The sequence below is a fragment of the Pelodiscus sinensis genome, chromosome 1, assembly GCF_049634645.1.
Source record: "Pelodiscus sinensis isolate JC-2024 chromosome 1, ASM4963464v1, whole genome shotgun sequence".
NCBI lineage: Eukaryota > Metazoa > Chordata > Testudines > Trionychidae > Pelodiscus > Pelodiscus sinensis.
In genome coordinates, this window is record NC_134711.1 from 120,245,308 (window position 1) to 120,265,142 (window position 19,835).

Genomic DNA, 19,835 nt, shown 5'->3' on the forward strand with positions numbered 1-19,835 from the left:
GATGCCTGGCAATGAAGAATTACCTACGTCTGTGCTATAACATGCAGATCAGGCTGTATCTAAACATCCTTAAAATCTGGCAAGTTCAAAATCCAAGTCTAGGTCTGAATTTTATTTGGAATAAATACATGTCACTGGGAATCTCTATAGATGCCGAACCTCCTAGATGTGCTATGGCAAGTCTCGTAATTGTATTATATATTTATTTACTCTTGTGGCTTATCTAATATAATCTTTGTCCCTTTACCTTTTTGTCTAGGTTCCAAAGCTTTGGAGTATTCCAACGGTATATTTGATTGTCAGTCCCCTACCTCCCCATTTATGGGGAGCCTGCGAGCGCTGCACCTTGTAGAAGATTTACGTGGTTTATTAGAGATGATGGAAGCAGATGAAAAAGAAGGATTGAGATGTCAGATCCCTGATTCAACAGCAGAAGCTCTGATTGAATGGCTCCAAAGCCAAATGGTACAATATCATCTCGAGTTTCTTATAAAACATTGGTGTCCTGTTTTACGTGCTACCAGCTGGTCAGAAAATGGATTTTTGGTTTCTACAATCAAAAATTGAAAACCAAAATATTTGGGACAAAATAGGACCTAATTTGGTTCAGAAAAGCTGCTTCAGGGCCTCATGATTTAATTGCCTTTTATTTCCAGGAAGCCACTAGGTGGACTATATTTTCCAGATGCACCACAAGGTGGAAAAATTTTCAAGGGATTGGCCAGTCAGTATTTTTTATGAGAAAATTAAATTTGTGTGTGGAAAGCAGACGTTGTTTAGTGAAAATTTTAGGTTAGTTGAAACCCAATTTTCCATCAACAATCAGTTTGCCATTGGAGATGGATACAAAACTACATGGCCCTTGGAGGGATTCAATTCTTGTGTTCCTAAGTCTGTATTCCATTAGTAACAATCACAACATTGTATGCAAAACTAGAGGCCGTTTTTGAATGTGTCCCTGTAAAAATGTAGTGCTTTTCGTTGCTAGAATTTGCTTCTATTTGACTTCTGGTGCCATCTAGTGGCACATGAAGTTCTATGAAATATTAGTCGAGAGAAACCAGCCCTGGGAATAATACAGCTGCTGAACTTTTCTCTTATTGAAGATTCTAGGAGGAGAGCTGTGTCTTTGAAGTAGTTTTTGTCTTATACAAGTGACCTGGGGCCTGATCTCAACCTGCTGAAGCCAGTGAGAGTCTTTTCACTGACTTGAACAGGCTTTGGATTAGGAATGTGAAAGATTAACCTGTAGGGGCTGGAACCGCTCCCTGCCCCCGCTGGCCGGGGTCTGCTCCAGCCCTGTGTGGCCCACGTTAGGCTGGGGGTTGCTCCAGCCCAGTCAGAACAGCCCCTGCCTAAAACAGGAGGAAGGGGGAGCTTCAGCCCAGCCAGGCTGGGGTGCCCCCCCTTTTTAAGTAGTTAAACGGTTAAACACATTTAACCAGTTAGCCATTTAAACAGGATTTTACATCCCTGCTTTGGATCAGGCTGCTAAATGTTAAATCTGTGACCAAGACCCAAAGTGACATAACACGCTGATATCGGAAGGAGGGGATTGAATTATTTGGTTCGGTTCTGTAAAATAGATAAAATGATCTATAATTTCAGCACCTCTAAAGTCTGTAATTAACAGTACAGAATGCTAGCTCTTACTAATACCAGAGCTGTGTGGAACAAGAATAAACATGGGACTCAATTGTGTGCTGTACAAGAAGTTGATTTAAAAATACATGAATGCTAGTGACTAGTGCTAAGTAAACTATATCCGTGATAAAGGAAAATCTCTGAATGACTAGTTTAAGTTTGGCTTTGCTGGCCTGCCTTATGCATGAGCTTCAGGAGCCATCTCATCCATCTGTACCAGCCAGAAGGTAGTTCTCTCCTTGTGTCCATTCGGTTTCTCTGCTAGGATTATAAGGATGCTAAATAATGCCAGTTTTGGTGGTGGCTTCGTAATAGAGATGTGCCTGCCTATTAGGAACTGGAAGGAAATCTCCAAATTCATTTCATAGCGACCACCACACAGCTGTCAGATGGTAACCACTTTCAACTACAGGTGGAATTTTGAACTAGTGACCTAGCTGGAAAAGAGTCTGGATTAGCATTACTCATGGTGTTCTGTATAATGTGGTACAGTTAACAGATATTTCTTCAATCCTACAATATTGAAATTGGCTGTCTGAAGTTATTCTCATTGTTCTTCCTGTTGGGATGACTCACAAAGAAAGAGAGCAAGATTCATAGAATAGAAGATTCATAAAAGATTAGGATTGGAAGAGGCCTCAGGAATCATCCATGCCAACCTCCTACTCAAAACAGGACCAACCCCTGCTAAATCCTATTCTACATAGTAAGCATTTAAAAACAAAATGAACTTTTACTGTTTCAGATGCCCTTTTTGTACAAAAGGACAAGTAGTTATGTTAAAATACAGATGTGAAATATTTTAAGGAGAATCGTTAAGTGTGTAGATTGCCCAGGAGGAACCAGCTATGTGTGTTGTACGCTTAACATCTGAGAGAAAGGAGTTGTTTATGTAAAGTGATCAAGTAGTTTTCATTGGGGAATTCAGAGGGAAACTAATGTTTCTGTTGAACAAAATGAGCACTTAATGTCTCCATTTGAAATCCATATTGTATTAATTAACTAAATGGGATTGAATCAAGTTGCTTTTCTTGTCTCCTTTTCTAACTAACTTTGAATTTAAAAAAGTGCAGTGGAAATCATACCTGCATTTCCCTTTGTGTGTGCTGGAACTGGATGGATTAATGTGATTAAACTTGGAGAAGGCCCGGTCATTCAAAGTTTGGATATGGATCCAGGCTTTTTTTCAATGTTCCAAAGTATTGGAAACCAGGGTTTCAGTGTGTCCCGTTGTAAATATAGTGTACAGTTATGAAATTTACAATGACATCATAACCTTTCTGAAGTTTCAGGGTTTTTAAGATAGTTACTAATGAATAAAAATTCTCATTCTGTTGAACGTGTATCTATTTAATTTATATAGTGCCCATGGCAAAGCATTTATTCAATCTCTTTTCTTTACACATAGATTGTGTTTTGTTTCTCAGTTCTTTCTGGGTCAGATATGGTTAGTTTTCAAGTTAAAAAAAAATTCTAGCTATGAGTCTCACAAATTAAAAGGCAGTCTAATTTTTCATTCCTTCTTGCATAGCATCATCGGTAACAAAGTTATTTCAAAGCAAATTCTGCACTTAATTGTATCACTGCAATTCTGTTGCTTTCAGTTTGAAGTTAATACATAATTCTGCCGATGAAGCACACAAAAAGAATAGAATTCAACTCACTGTCCCAGATTTGGCTCCAACATGCTAATAAGAGTTAAATACAGCAAAATCTTTCCATAGTCACTAAAGGGAGCGGCTCTGACTGGGAACACATACTTGGGAGCAGATCTCTTGAGTAAGGAGTTATACATTTTACCTAATCACCAGAGCCCTGTGTGGATACAATATTTGTATCTGCATTTACATCTGTGGATGCAGATACCTGCAGATATCAAGAGGGTACGTGCAAATTTGCAGAGCTCTACGTTTTTATGAGTGGAGGCTCACTTTAAGCAATATATAGTAAAAATCAAACAAAAAATCACAAAATCTAAAAGACATCTGTCAGGTATGACTGCATCTTCCTATCTGGGTAGCAGGCACTCCCAGACTTTCAGCGAACTTCTTAAAATGCTTTTCCATAATCATGATCATCACCTCCCTCTTCTCAGTTGTTTTCAAATTAAAGTTGTATAATTTGTTGCTGCTTTTAAAGTGATACTGATTACAGAAAAAATATGGTCAAGTTCAGTGAGTATTCTGTGCTTTTCTTGTTTAAAGATGGATTTTGCCCATAACTCTAGCTCTAAGTTTCCTGTAGTTTAGATCTGAACCTTTAATCCTTGGCCCCATCTCTAAGAGCAGTGTCATAGCTCTTTGTGCTTTATTTTATTTTATTTTGTTTTGTTTTATTTGTTTTAAATACAGAGGAGCCAGTAATCTTTAACAGCCAGTGCCCCTTTTTTTAGTCGTTTCATGTTCACCATGGGTTAGTTCATGTGTATTTTCAGTTTGTGCTAATGAGTTGACTTGTGTTGCAGACAGTGATTTGCTGACTTCATGTATTTGGTTGTTACACTATGAAGAAACGCGGTCCTCTTGTATAATTAGCTGGAGGTTCTGCCTCCTCTTTAATGACCTAATTCTTTTATAAACTAGCCAGATTATTTGAAGATAATAAAACCAATAATATTCTTAATGAAGGCATATTAGGTTTCAAAGATAAATATGCTTATATGAGATCATTGTACTGAAATAAATCAGCTCTTCTAAAGATGTGGAGTGGTTCCCATGTGGTGAAAGTAGATCACTAGATAAGGAACATTTACGGATTATTTATTCATGGGAAAAATCCTGTATTTGAGTGAAGATTTATTTCTTAGTGTGAACATACAGAAGATTTATTTGTTAGACTGGTCGAGTTAGAGTCTGAAAGCATTTTCTAATTGTGTGGCACGCTTAGCCTCTCACCCCTGAATTCAGATCCTGCCAGAGATCATAGCTCAGTAGCTCCCAACCTTTTCCAGATGGGGACACATTTTGACAATTCAGGAAGTCTTGAGCTTCAGGGGGTAGCTGAGTTAGTCTGTTACAGGAAAAAAACAACAAATGGTCTGGTAGCACTTTATAGACTAACAAAACATGTAGATGGTATCTACATGTTTTGTTAGTCTATAAAGTGCTACCAGACCAGGAAGACTTGGTGACCCACGGCAATTCGAAAGCGGGGGGGGGGGGGAGGGGGGCATAGCCACCTGGGGAGACACTCGGCGACCCTTTTGAAATGTAATGGCGACCCATATTTGGGTCCTGACCCATAGGTTGGGAAACCCTGTCATAGATTAAAAGGAGTGTAGTGATTCCATGCTAGTCCCTAGTGGAAAGTGCCTATATCACAATTTGTCGCACAATTGTGAGTTTGCTCATGACCTGCCTAGCTGCAGAATGCTCTTTAACCATGAGACTATCCTTACTTGTTGGTGTGTCTTGGATTAAATAAGTGATTTGAGAATAGCAGGGAGCCATCCACCATGCTGCTTTGCTTGGCATCTTTGAGTTCATACGTTGTATCTTGTTGTTGAGCAGCCACAAGGGTAGTATCACCGCTCCAAAGCATTGAAAAAATCATGAGTTGGGATTACAAATTCATGATTATCTTAAAAATCATAAGTTTTTAATGATTAATACATGCAGGATTCTTTGCATTTGCTTCCTGGTGTTTGACTCTTTTAGAGTTCACCTGTGAAGATTTTTCTCTGAAACAATGAGGCTGTAACTTTTTTTTTTTGGTTATAAACACAAACTGAATTTTTATGATAATCACTGGACTCCAGGAGCTGGGGTTGATGCACCAAATATTACGAGATTTGCAACAAAATTTTGAGAGTTGGCAGAAGTGTAACCGAGTATAATTGTTCACCAAGTGACAGTTTAAAAATTGAAGCACTGAGGCATTTGGTGGTGTTGAGACAATGCGCCATAACCTGACTCCTAAATCTTCTCCTAAAACTTTAGATGTCATGTTTCGACTTGAGAATGTTCAGCCATTTTTTTCCAATTATTTTTCATTTTGCTTGGCTTCTGCTCTTGGTCCTACCTTCTCTTCCACCTATTTAAACAATAGTCCATCAGTAAAATCAGAGTAAAAGACCTAGTGTTTTTAACCCTATTTATGTCTTGATACTTTTAAGCAGGAAACAGAATCAGAATCTCTATTTTTAACTGAATTATTTCCATATAAAAGGAGGGTCGTCCTCATGATTTTAGTAGAAGCTGGGGAGTTGAGAAGGAAAATGCTTGTACTAAAGCAAAAAAAGCTAAGGGAGTCTTTATGACACTCTGCCAGATGAACAAAGGAACATGGGGAAGGGGGTAATGACTAATGGAGGGAGGCTTGGGTGTCTCAAATTTGAACAAATTAGCCCATCTAAGAATATGGGGCTTTGATGCCTAGTGAGAAGCTGCTTTTCATGCACGAGGGTGCAGGCATTCTGCAGCCTCCCTTCCCACTCCAACCCCACATTTATAGTGTCTCCTAGTAGATGAGGAAACCTGGCCATTGCTAGCTTCCCCACAACAATCTCTGCCCAGGAAGTCTTGATGGCACACAGGCACCACCTTGTGCTTGTTGTGGTACTCTAGGTCTTTGCATGAGTAGTGCTGTGGCTTTTGGTCTCTCAGCTAGACACAACGTTCAGTCACAGCTGCAACATGCATGAAAATAAATGTGACCGAAACGGAGTGTAACCGGAACACTCACAAGCACTTTGCTTTGCTAAAAAGGGTAAGAACATCTATTTTGGTTCTGAGTCGCGCGATCTGGGTAACAAACTATAACATATTTGTATGGCTTATAGCTCTGTGCTGTAGCAGTTCTGAATTGTTAACAAAGGAATTGGTCCTCCTGAAATAGTTTCCCCTTCTTAGCAGCTGCTTTATTTATTTTTAGAACGTGTTTCGGGTAAATTCTAAGGTTTTTGTTTATTTGTTTTTAGACTTTCTTCTCTGACATTCTTTTTGGGTGTGGGAGGTTGGCCTGTTTCATGTGCATTTCTGCTATATCTTTTACAAGTAAAATTAGTTTAGTATTTTTTTATGATGAAATTTCACAGAAGTGTTCAGTAAATTTTTAAAAGTGTACTGTTTAACAGTAGATCATTATGAATATAAATGGATAATTTATAGCTGGGATGAAAATCACAAGGGTTATAAGGAAGAGAAATTTGAAGGAGATGTAGGCTTGGGGAGGGGGAAAGGTGGACTTTTGTGCATACTAGATAAACTGATTAAGGTAGTGGAGATATCTCCATCCATCCATCTATCCAAAGCCTGTTAAAGTCAATGGGAGGAGGCTACTGTGTATATTATCATGTGGCATGGTGTAAAGGTTTCCTCTATTGGAATTTGGGATAGATCTCATTACTCATAATTGGTAAAGCTATATATGATTTTTGTGGGTCATCCCAATTGAATGCCCATAATACTTTTTACGACACAGCAAGTTTGGTGCAAAATCTACAGGTAGCACAAAATAATTTAGGCTTAGTCAGCATTAGAGAAGACTCAGGAACTCAAGGGACCCAACAAAGCTAAATGAATGAGCATAATGATGGGAGATGTTTAGTGTTGACAAATGCTAAGTAATATGGGTTGGATGCTAGATAATGTGTTAAAAGGAACAATTTAAGCTACTTACACCTATTATGCTCATTAGAGATGTTAGTGTAGCACTTGACAGAACAATGAAAAATCTCTGTTCAAGCTACAGTAATGTTGAAAATAGCAAACAAAATGTTGGGATGTACCACATAAAGAGCATAAAATATTATAATGAAATATAGCACAGTATAAAGCAATGGTCATTTTACGATGTACACACACACACACACACACACACACACACACACACACACACACACACACACGTAATCTCAATGGTGCAGTTTTAACTGGAATATTGTGTTAGTTGTGGTTATTTTGTCGTAAAATTCAAGAATAGAGAGGTCCAGAGATAGACAACAAAAATATCTCTTATAGGCCTCAAATGTAGGCTTAATTTTGAGGGGAAATTCTACATCTGAGGGAAAGAAAGGAAACACTTTGCAGATTGCTTTAAAATGGCACCTGTTTGAAACTGCTCAGTGTTTTGGTATGTAGTAGGTAGAGGGCAGATTAAATGGTGAAAGGTGTATACTGTTTTTATCACATAACACTCACCTACAGAGGTGCTGGGTGATATATATGTAAAAACAAAATCTATGTACATACATTTAAAATATATTTTTGCAGTTGTCACGGAGGCAGCATTTCGAAGGGGCAGTGCTGCACAGAGCTTGGTACGGGCTCCATGTGGCACTGCTGCTTTTAAGTACCCCATCTCCTCCGCTCTCCCCAACTTCTGCTCTGCCTGCTCCCCCCCTGCCCCATATCGTATATTTGCTTATCGGATAGTCAACTAGTCCTTAACATCCTTATTCTGAGCTTGTTTTTCCATACTGTTAAATAGCTGCAGCGACTGACTCGGAGGCTGTTTTCAATAATGAATAAAGTTATAACTAGCATGTGCTTTGCTCCTTCTGTAGGCCAAGCACATGGGTCTTTACATATCCACATTCCCTGTCTATCCTGGATAGTTCATGTGCACCAGTCCCTATCCCTATCTAATTCAGGGATTCCCTACTACACCCTTTCTCCACCTCCCCCCCCCATATTCTGTAGGAGCCCTAATTTCCCCTTCTTCTCCATGCTAGGGATATGAATGTTTAGCTGGTTAAGCAGTTAATCAGTAAGCCTCATCCTTAACAGGTGAGGCTTATCGCTTAAGGTTAATCAGTGGAGACTGGAGCATGCAGTGTCATGGGATAGGGGCTGCTCTGGGCTTGGGCACCCAGCTGGTAGAGGCTGCTCCAACCACAATGCCTGACACTGCCCCCCCAGGCCACGCTGGGTCCCCTCTACCATCCAAACCTAACCCTCCCCTTCTGCCCAGAGCCTGCACCCCCAACCTGCTCCTGCCCCTTCCCTCTGGCCAAACACCCCTGATTTTGATGATAGGAAGTATGTTTTAAAAGTGCCTGGCTTATTACTCTTCTCTTATATTAATCAAAGTCGACATGCTGAAAGTGATGCCTAGTGGACCAAATTCCCTGTTACTGTCACTTGAGCTCAGTGAAGTCACAGCAGCCAAGAATTTGGATCTGTGGGGCCAGATCTTCAACTGGTATAAATCAGCATATCTCCATTCACCCCCGGTTACACCAAGTAAGGATCTAGCCCATTGTTTTTATATATTAAACCTTTTTCTTGAAGGGCCCTGCAGTATTGCATTTAGCTGGAGTTTCTAGGGTTTAATTACTTTGAAGTTACATTGATGAAAAATGCTGATCCTATAATAGTCCATAATCCAAACTTTTATTTTTTTCAGACTAATGGCCATATAGCTGGTAATGGAGATGTATATCAGGAAAGGCTAGCACGTCTGGAAAATGACAAGGAATCTCTTGTTTTGCAAGTAAGTAATTTCCAAAGTTAGGGGTCTCCCCCCCCCCTCCGCTTGTGTGTATAGATTTTGTGCTTTGAGTGACTGAATATAGAGCTTTGAATGGTGACCTACAGTCATGCTACCTTTGAACTGTGAATTTATTTAATCTTGCTAGCTGAGCTTTTTCAAGAGACCTCTACCTTCTCGCATCTGTATCCCTCTTTCAACACCTTAAAGAAATTATACAACTAAGGTATCTATGTATTTTTATTTGCTATCGTTTTTAAAAATTCTTTATTCAGGAAAGGCTAGATAGACTAAATTCATAATCTGACTGATGTGGTCCTCATCCTGGTTGTTCTAACTTCTTCCTAATGTTTTAGTTTACCTCCATCATGGAATCATGAGTGAAAATTGTAAGGGCAGGGATCATATCTTTTCACAGTGTAATATGATGAAATTAGTATCATAGGCATTACAAAGTTATTAATAGCTATGCAGAATCAGGAGTATTCAGTAGCTACATGGGTTAGAATGTGCTATGTAGTGGCTTTGGTGATATAGCTGAAGGTACCTTCAAATCTGATTTGGCAGCAAAATAAATGGTCCTTAAAGACATATTTGGACTCATCTGCTTAAGTGAATTTTACCCACAAAAGCTCATGATCCTATATATTTTTGTTAGTCTCTAAGATGCCATAGGACTACTTGTTGTTCTTAAAGGCATAGTGCTGGTAGACATGCAGGTTCTCAGGCAAGGGTGAAATGAGAGTCCAACCAACTGTGGACATTTAAGAGCTTATGGTACATTTCAGAAAAGGTTGTAGAAAGCCCTGCAATCCTGTCTGAATTGCAGCTTTGGACAATTGTGATGTGCCTGCCAAAAACTGCACTGAAATTTCGACTGGCCACTGGGATTTCCTGTTTTTCCTCCTCCACCAAAAGCTCTGAAGGAAACGAAGGCCTGATCTACACTAAATAGTTGGGTTAATGAAGCTACATCACTCAGAGATGTGAAAAATCCACACCCTTGTGCAACTTAGCTAAATTGATCTCATCCCCAGTATCAACCCTATCCACTGACCTAGCTTGCCCACTCTTAAGGAGGTGCATTTCCTATGCCTCCCATCAGCATAGGCCAGGGGTTTTCAAATTTTGGGTTGCAACTTATAATGGCGAGCTGCTAGCTGGTCGTGAGAACCTTCGTTTACCTGAGTGTCCACAGGTGTGGCCACTGGTGGCTCCCAGTGGCTGTGGTTCACCATTCCTGGTCAATGGGAGCTGCAGGAAGAAGTGGCCCAGCTCACACCACTTCCTGAAGCTCCCACTGGCTGGGAACAGTATTGTAGCCACTGGGAGCTGCAAGTGGCCATGCCTGTGGATGCTCAGATTTTAAAAAAGCGTCCTGCAGCCTCTTAGCAAAGTTTTAAAATCCCTGGCATAGGTAGCGTCTACACTGAAGCACTATAGTGGTGTCTTTTCAGGGCTGCAACTGTGCCGCTGTAGTTTGCAAGTGTAAAAAAAAGTCATGGGATACAGGGAAGCCCTCTCATGGATCAGTAACTGGTTGAAAGATAAGAAACAAAAAGTAGAAATAAATGATAGTTTTCATAATGGAGAGATGTAAACAGAAGGGTCGCCAAGGATCTGTACTGGAACCTGTGCTGTTCCACAGTATTTACTGTTTACCCCCTTTTCCAGATCATTAATGAAGTGACAAAATTTGCAGATATAATATTATTCAAGATGGTTAAGTCCAGAGCAGACTGGAAGGAGTTAGAAGTATTACAAAGCTGGATGATTAGGTGACAAAATGGCAAATGTTATGTGCAAAGCAGTGCATGTTGGAAAACATAATACCAACAATACATATAGAATGATGGCTTCTAAATTGTCTGTTACTACCTAAGAAGCAGCTCTCGAAGTCATCATGGATAGTCCTCTGAAAACTTCTGCTCAGTGGTCAGAAAAGGTTAACAGCATCTTAGTAACCATTAGAAAAGGAATGGAAAATATTATATGCCACTCTATAAATCTGTGGTGCACTCGTATTGAATACTGTGTGCATTTCTGGTGACCCCACCTCAAAAAAAAAAAAAAAAGAGGATGCAATGGAACTGGAAAAGCTTCAGAGAAGGGCAAAGATGATGCTGAAGGGCATGGAACAATTTCCCTATGAGGAGAGACTAAAAAGATTAGAGCTGCTCAACTTGGAAAAGAGACCACTAAGGGGAGATATAATAGAGGTCTATAAAATCATCTATGGTGTGGTGGATAGAAATAGATAGAGAATTGTTATTTTTCCTTTCACCCAATTTAAAAACTGGGGTCACTTAAATAAAAGTAATTGAGCAAACAAAGAAACCTGGAGGAAAACTTGTCGAGCAAATAAATAAATAAATAAACACATGCTCAGAGGCCGAAATGCGGTCGCAGCCCCTTTAAGAGCCAAAATGCCGCACTGGGAGCCGGAAAAAAAATGCCTTGCGTCCCGAGCAGGCTTCCGTCAGGAGACGAGCGGAGCCAGGAAAACAGGTGCTGGTATGTACTGGAGGAAATGCTATTCCTTTACTGTGTGCTGGGAAAATAGGTGATGGTAAGCCGTACCGGGCTGTAATGTCACAAAAAAAAGCACTGAACGTGAGGAGGTAACTTTGCTCTTGATGCACAATTAATTTGTGGAATTCATTGCTATGGGACGATGTAATGACCAAAAGTATAGCTGGGTTAAAAAAAGATTATTTCATGGAGGATTAGTTCATGAATGGTTGTCAAGATGGTCAGGAATGCAACCTCATGCTTGGGATGATCCTACACCTATGACTGCCAGCAGTGGAAGAAATTCTGTTCTTTACGTTCCCCTTGAAGCGCTTGTATGGACCACTCTGAGACTGGATACAAGGCAAGTTGGACCATGGTCTGTCTCACTGTGACAATCCAAATGTTCCTCCTCATCCTGAACAGCATAACTATTAGAGATTGCCTCCTATGCACAAGTATCGACTCAGTGGGAGCTCCTGGGCTGGAGCACCCATGGGGAAAAATTAGTGGGTGCTGAGTATCCACTAGCACCTAAGGTCACACCCCCTATGTTTCTCCCCTGCACTTCTCGCCCACTGGTGGGCCCACTAACCAACTCCTCCCCCGCCCTCCTAGTGCTTCTGGAGCAGGCATTCAGGAAACCCTGAGAGAGAGGGGTAGGAGTGGGAGCAAGGCACGCTTTGGGGAGGAGATGGGGTGGGTGGGGAAGTCGGTATCTATACTCTTATATGTGGTCAGTGCCCTTCAGGGTGATAGGTGCTGTATAAAGCTGAGGTAGTTATGGATTTTCTTATTTCTGTACTCTACAGGTAAGTGTACTTACTGACCAGGTGGAGGCACAAGGAGAAAAGATCCGAGATTTAGAGTTCTGCCTAGATGAGCACAGGGAGAAGCTGAATGCCACAGAAGAGATGCTGCAGCAGGTATTGTGGGGAAGCCAGAGCACCCTCATTTCTCTCCCTGTTTGTGCTGAGTAGATTGTACTGTAGCACTGAATACTGTTTTGTCTGCTTCATTCAGACTAGGGTATTAGCGCAAGATTTTGAAACCCGCAGTGTGTCACTGTGAAGTGGCAACTTCTTTGTGTATATTTCTATTTTATTCATTAGAGCAATGCTAATTCTTAATCATGTCAGCCTTGTTCCACAGAATAAGTATCCAGTCTTACTCTTATGGGAGTCCCTGCTCTGACTTTTAAGGGAGTTAGATTGGGGCCCTAAGTAGAATGGATGTTAATTCTTAGCTCTTACTTATTTTAACTGTGTCTGCTGCCCTTGACTACTGTTATAGCCAGCAGGTTTATTGGGGCAGTTGTTTTTTGGACCTGTTCCTTGAAACTCACGCAATACCCATATTTCTGGAGGCATTTGGGTTAGCGGCAGCCACCAATTGTTCAAAGACCATATCTGTCAATGGTTGCTGAGTAGCAGTGTTGGCTTGCATAAGACCTGCAAATGTCCATGATTCACATCCTTTCCATAAAGGGGTGGAATTGGGCATTCTAGGGAAAAAACCCTGGATAAACTAAGGTTAAAAGCTGAGCCCTTATTGAGACACAGGCAGCAGGGAACAATCAAGAGAGGCATATTAGTCAACCAGGTTAATTGGGGCTAGTGTCCTGGGCTTGATAGTTTGAAGGAGGAGTCAAATCTTTCAACCCAAGAAAGATGTAGGAAGACCAGTTTCCTATTGTCTTATTTCTTGGGCCTGTCATAATATGATGTTCAACATGTAATTTTTCCTTAGAAGAATAATTCTGTTCCTTTTCCTCTTGAATCAGGAGCTTTTGAGTAGAACATCCCTTGAAACTCAGAAATTGAACCTTATGGCAGAAATTTCCAATTTGAAGCTAAAGCTAACCGCTGTAGGAAAGGACAGGTTAGACTGTGAAGACAGATACGGAGACACAGAGGTGAGTAAAGCAGATGAACTGATTCTCAGAGCTGCATGTGGCTGCCATTTACCTGAAACACACTCTCGGTTTTACAGAAGTACCTGACCGCATTCAAGTCATTCTGAGTCAGAAAAAAATGGGATTTGAGATGGACTTTTAGGGGGAAGGAACAGGTACATTGCCTTGCTGTGTTTCAAGCTGTCAGGTCACACTCCTACATACTTGTGCATGTCACAGCAGATTCTCAAGCATATTGCTCTTGTTATGGTGATGATCAGTGAGAATCATTCAGCATCTCTCTGATAGTTCTTTTAAATCTCACCCATTTGACAAATCAAAGTGTAAATCCTGGCCCTTTTGAAGTCAAAGGGAGCTTTGCCATTGACTTCAGGGAGGCCAGAATTTCACCCAGAGTCTGAGGTGTGTCTCAGATGTCCAAAATGTCAGCAGATATTCACTAAAGTCTGGATTCTGCCAGACTTTTATATGGGATAGGAGACAGGGAGAGATGAATATAAAGATCTCTCCTCTCAATTAACAGCTTGAATCAGGGCCAGACAGAATGGTAACGCATGGCTCAGTATCCTCTGGCTGCGCATAGGCTAAGAAGTGGCAATTTAAAAATAAGTATGCTGCCCCTCGGTGCCGAGAGCTGTTGGCTTTGTCTTCATTGCAAAATATTTACCGTTTTTTAACATAGAACACTGCCCAGAGCTCCCAGCAGAACTTGTGTGTGTTAATTTCTCTTTGGAAGATGGAGTTCTCTGGTGAGGTTCACCAGCTAGTAAGCCATTCAATATGCTGCTTGGTGTGCCTAGTACATGTACTTTTTTTTTTGTTTTAATTTAAAACTAACTCTCTTTCAGTGGCTTTCTGTTACAAAGATCAAACTGGCCCAGCCCAGTTATGCATGTTAACAGTGAGAGTGAACTGAGCCACCAATAGCAGTGAGCTGTATTATGACAACGATCATTTAGTGGCTGCACAAGTTACTAAAGATAATTTTAAGCCCTGATTTTTTTAAAAGAAACTTTGTTTCTTACCCTTCATGCTGCAAAGGTAGAATTCCAAACACGAATGGATCTGTGGAAAGAAAGAAAAAAAAAGAAACGTAATTCTGGGAGGAATGACAAGCCCTATTAACTTCCATGGTTTGCTCATTTTGAAGACTAAAGACAATCATTTAAATGTCAGCATTCATTATGTAAACGAAAATAACTTCTGTGAAGCTATGTGCAGGGCTTGCTTTGAATTCTGTTGCCTTTTCCTGCAGTCGTCTGATCCCAGTTTTTGCTGAATGACTGCTATTGCCTTAAAGCATTAAACTTAACCAGTTCAGACAAATGCCACTCATACCAATGCTGTAGAAATAAGCTCTCCATCTGTCAAAGAGTGATTGAATTCTCCTCAGCATTGATAGTGCTGTGGTAGGTCAGTCAAGTTATAACTGACTGGTACTTTGAACTCTCACAACTTGTAATGTTTTTTGCTCACCCCAGTGTCACACAGTAAAATGTGAAATTCTTTGCTAATGTAGGAAATATAAAAGATACAGTGTAATCCAACACTTATAAACTAAGACTCACTGAGCAGTCTGATGGGTGAACACATCAGCATGAATAGCAAACATTTTTTTTATGGCGATATTGATAAATGATCACAGGAAACACGTATTGCTGAAACTGCATTCTTCTGTATCACCGCTTGGTTTCTTAAATACGTTTTCCAAAACCAGTAACAAAAGTAGTTGACGCTTCAGTGCTTTTGCTTTACTCTTTGCATGTGTTGGTATTTTGCTTACCATTTTTTCCAAATCTTTCCTGTGATCCCCTTCTTTAATTTCCCTCGGCACTGCAGTCACGCCATAACGTAATGGCAGAACTCAGACAACAGATGGAGAAAGTGGAGGTGGAATTAGTACTGTTCCAGGAAAAGAGTGGGGATCAAGAGGTGACTTTTCCACACCATGCACTGCAACTGTAGACTCTGTGCAAAAGGCTTACTTGCATGGTAGCTGTTAATACCAATATTTCTCTTAAAATGCCTCAGAATAGGCCAAATCATAGTCTTTTATAGGTCTAAAAGAAGCTGCTGTAATAAAATTAAACTTAAATTGCACTTAAATGCAATTATTATTAAGTAAGAATAATACAGTTTTATTTGCAGGACATCCATGTCAAAACTAATACTCTTAAATGTGTCTTGCTTCCCCCCCCCCCAAAGGCAATATAATACTGCAAGCTTTGTTACAAAACTTCTTAGTTCCATGAGCTTAGCCTTTCTATGGTAGTAAAGACTTGGTGGCAGCTCTGCATATTGATGCCCTATAGTTTTGGGGAGTAGAATGTTCAAAAGTGCTCACTGTTGACCTAACTCTACCCCTACTGAAGTCAACGGTCAGTTCATTTCAACGAGGCCAATGTTGAGTGCTTTGAAAATTCTGCTCTTGAGCTTCTTGTACCATTCATAGGCACAAACACACCCAAACCAAACGGAGATGCTCCATAGCTCGAAGAAAACACAATCAGGAAAAATGTCCCGGCCCTCCAAATACTAAGCTACTCCCAAGTACTAGACATACTTGATTACTGGTTGAGTTAAATAATTGACTCCCCCCACAACCATCCCATTTTTACTTAAATAATATTACTACTACTGCTTCCCCTTCACTGCTCTCTCTTTATCCTCTTCACTGCTCCCTCTTTAAATGAATACTCCCTTTCAACTCTTTTTACATAATTTGCTTTGTCAATTAAATCTTTGTGCTCCAGAGTGGCTCTCTCCAATATTCACAGGTACAGTAGCTTTTCCAGGTTAATGATATGCTTAATTTCAGTAACTCAGTCCATACTGATTTATTTTTCTATATTAAATAATCCTAATAATGTTAATCTGTTCTCCAATAAAACCTCTCAATTTATTTCTCTCTTTCATCTTTTTGGCCTTGTGCTGTACTCTGTCCATCTTGACAGCATCTCTCATGAAGATGGCCAGAACGGAACACTCTGTTCCAAATGTGGTGTTTTAGAATGGATAACTTGGTAAACATACCTCAGTACAGTACAAAATGGAGGAAGATTTATTTAGGGAAGGGTTCACAGCCAGACATGACCCCCATTCCATTCCGCTCCCCCCCCTCCCCCGCTGCTACCCCTATCAAAGGCAGCAGTGGGGGGTGAGGAAGAAGCCGAGGCTTCTGCGAAGCCAGCCTGGGCTGCCATGAACCGTGGCTGCTGGGCCTGACACGAACTGGAACTGAGCATTTCAGGCTTGTGTTGGTCCGGAACCGCTGCAGCTCTGCATTTTAAATGTAGTAAGAGCTGGGCAGCTCTTATTACATTTAAAACGTAGAGCTGCAGTGGTCCGGGACACAGTGTAAGCCGAGACTGCTCAGTCCCCCAGCTCATGCTGGGTCCTGGACCTACCCCTCCTGGCTCTTACTACACTTAAAAGACAGAACCACAGCAGTCTGGGACCCGAAGTGAGCCGGGACTGCTCAGTCCCAGCTCACACCCGGTGTCAGACCTACCCCCACTGCAGCTCTCCTTATCAATAAGTGACTCCCCTTATTGACTAATCGTGTAGTCGATACAATTTGTATCGACTACACAATTAGCTAGATACCTGCTCCTTAACATCTTTATTTTGGCTATGTATAACCCAAGGCAATCATCTTTTAGTGTGTGTGCGTGTGTTTTCAAAGGAGAGATTAAGTACAGGTTGAGTAGGTTCTATAAAACCCGTCTCGATGTTTCACCTTTCAGTCCAGTATTTTCATGTGATCCAAAGCCCATTGAAGTTAATCAGACTCCTGTTGGTTACATTGGGCATCTGATCAGGGCCTAATGATTTGTGGGTTTGCATCACCATATCTGAAAGGCTGGGGGAGTTAGGTGTAGATATAGAGAGCACTAGCACCTCTTTGCAGAAGTATTCTGACTGTGGGCTGTTGTACTTATTGTGTTAGAGTAGCACTTAGAGGCTTCCATCAGCATTGGGACCTGCTCTACTAACACCTTGTAAGCAACAGTCCCTGCACTAAATATTTTATCATCTAAATCCAATAAACAAGATAAAGAATGGGAAGAAAGAATAACACAAGCAGCTGATGAGGGAACTGAAGCAAAAAAAAATCATTCAAATGAGCCTGAGGAAGTGAAGTACCACTGAAAGTGTGAGGGCTTGTCTACATTACTAGATGAGGTCGAATTTATTAAGCTCTATTTGTTAGCATCCGTTTTGGTAAAGTTGAAGGTGCATATCTCCAGCGGGCAGAAGAATTCAACATATTTCGAAGTAGTGCATCTGCAGTAGGGCAACTACTATTGACTTTGAGAGTGATGCACTGTGGGTAGCTATCACACAGTTCCTGATGCCCCTTTGCACTCTAGGTTATGCTCCCAATGCCTGATGGGGACCTAAACTGTGCAGCACATGGTTCTGGGTACATGTCAGCATCCTAATGAACTCATCTCCCTCCACCACTTAAAATTAACAGCAACCGTCTGCGCCTATTTTCCCCTGGTTTTCCATGCAGATGCCATAGCAGAGCAAAAATGGAACCATCATGGAACATGTTTAGCATCAAAGTATTATGACAATCATGTTAACCACAGTGCACCTTAGGCTGCAATATGTCCAGAGTGTATCAGGGCCCACCAGAACGAGGGAAAATCTTGGGAGGCCATGAACATACTCTTCTGCCAAGCACTTAAGTTCAGCAACTGGCAAATGTTGCTGGCATTTGATCTTCTAGACATACTAGAATGCTGTTTCTGGTGCTGTGAGACAAGCACAGATTGGTGGGGCCACATAGTGATGCAGCTATGGGACAGTCAGCAGTGTCTGTGAAACTTTTACATGAGTAAGGCTACTTTAATGGAAGTTGGCAAATTGCTTTTTCCCACCCTGAAGTTTGGAGTGGAGAAATCTACATTTGGGGTTGTTGTGATGACAGTAGCCAAGGCCTTCAATACACTTCTGCTGTGAAGGTAATGATTCTGGGAAATGTACACGACATAGTGGAGATACTTCTCGATGGTGTTATAAGCACTGGTGGCTCACAAGGACAGTTTCACCAACATCAATGTGGGATGGTTGGGAAAGGTGCATTACGGGCACATCTTTAGGTATTTCAGTCTTTTCAGAAAGCTGCAAGATGGAATTTTCTTCCCAGACCAGAAAATTGCCGTTGAAAATGTTGAAATGCCAATAGTGATCCTTGGAGATCCCGCTTACCCCTTGCTCCTATAGCTCATGAATCTGTAAACATATAGAACAAAACATAAGAACATAAGAACGGCCGTACTGGGTCAGACCAAAGGTCCATCTAGCCCAGTATCCTGTCTACCGACAGTGGCCAGCACCAGGTACCCCAGAGAGGGTTGACCGAAGACAATGATCAAGCGATTTGTCTCCTGCCATCCCTCTCCAGCCTCTGACAAACAGAGGCCAAGGACACCATTTTATCCCCTGGCTAATAGCCTTTTATGGACCTAACCTCCATGAATTTATCCAGCTTCTCTTTAAACTCTATTATAGTCCTAGCCTTCACAGCCTCCTCTGCCTGGATTGCAGTCAGGAGCAGTTCAACTACAGGCTGAGCAAGTGCAGAGTGGTGGTAGTATGTGTTTTGGGGCATTTAAAGGGAAGGTTTTGCAGTCCGCTAACTAGTTAGACCTCAGTGAATGCAACGTTCCCATTGTTGTAGCAGCCTGCTGTGTGTGTGCTTCATAATATCTGTGAGAGTAAGAGGGAATGTATACTTCCTTGCGTCTTGATTGAAACAGTCAACCTTGGATTCAGTCTGGTCTCTTTTAGCAAAGAGTTCTATGGCTAGTATTGCATGGCTCAGAATGTTCTACCCCTTAAAGCTAGAGTGCTGAAACCTGCTTGTCCCTAGCTGTGTCACTTTTGGTGAAGTGCAGCTACTTCAAAAGGGCAAGGACACCTCTGTGGGAGTCAGATCCCAATCCAAGAGGGTTAGCCTGGTTCTGAAGCAAGTGAGGAATGAATAGAATTCAAAAGCAAACATCTGACCACGTTCACAGCAACTTTTGTTGCTTATGCAGCACACATCTTGTGGTGGCAGTTGTGTTCAGCCCTGGGAAATGTAGGTTGCACTACCATCTCGCTTAATATGAGCAAGAAATATAGAACACCACAGATAATATCCCATTCATTTCACTGATAATACAGGTACCAATATTGATAAAAGGGTGTCACCCACTGGAACTATGTGCAGAAATTTTGCATGGGTGTAAATGGCTGCATGAGGTGCAGGATAGTGGAGGATCAGGCTGCTATTTTACTTGTAAGCTGAGAAATCAGCTGATTGTTGCCTGCATGCATT

General features: G+C 41.2%; 1 protein-coding gene across 24 annotated transcripts in view; it reads left to right on the forward strand.

Annotated features, from left to right (window-relative positions):
* Nucleotides 1-19,835, forward strand: part of PPFIBP1 (PPFIB scaffold protein 1) — a 162,015-nt gene that overhangs the window by 90,669 nt on the left and 51,511 nt on the right. For 17 of the 24 annotated variants that reach the window (XM_075899106.1, XM_075899057.1, XM_075899153.1 and 14 more), the window contains 5 exons: nt 260-465; nt 8,992-9,078; nt 12,399-12,512; nt 13,370-13,501; nt 15,341-15,433. In XM_075899106.1, coding sequence (XP_075755221.1) covers nt 260-465; nt 8,992-9,078; nt 12,399-12,512; nt 13,370-13,501; nt 15,341-15,433 — 632 coding nt within the window. Of the gene's footprint in view, nt 1-259; nt 466-5,276; nt 6,352-8,991; nt 9,079-12,398; nt 12,513-13,369; nt 13,502-15,340; nt 15,434-19,835 lie in introns of those variants that run through there. The other 7 variants (XM_075899179.1, XM_075899193.1, XM_075899220.1 and 4 more) reach the window with 2 other exon arrangements.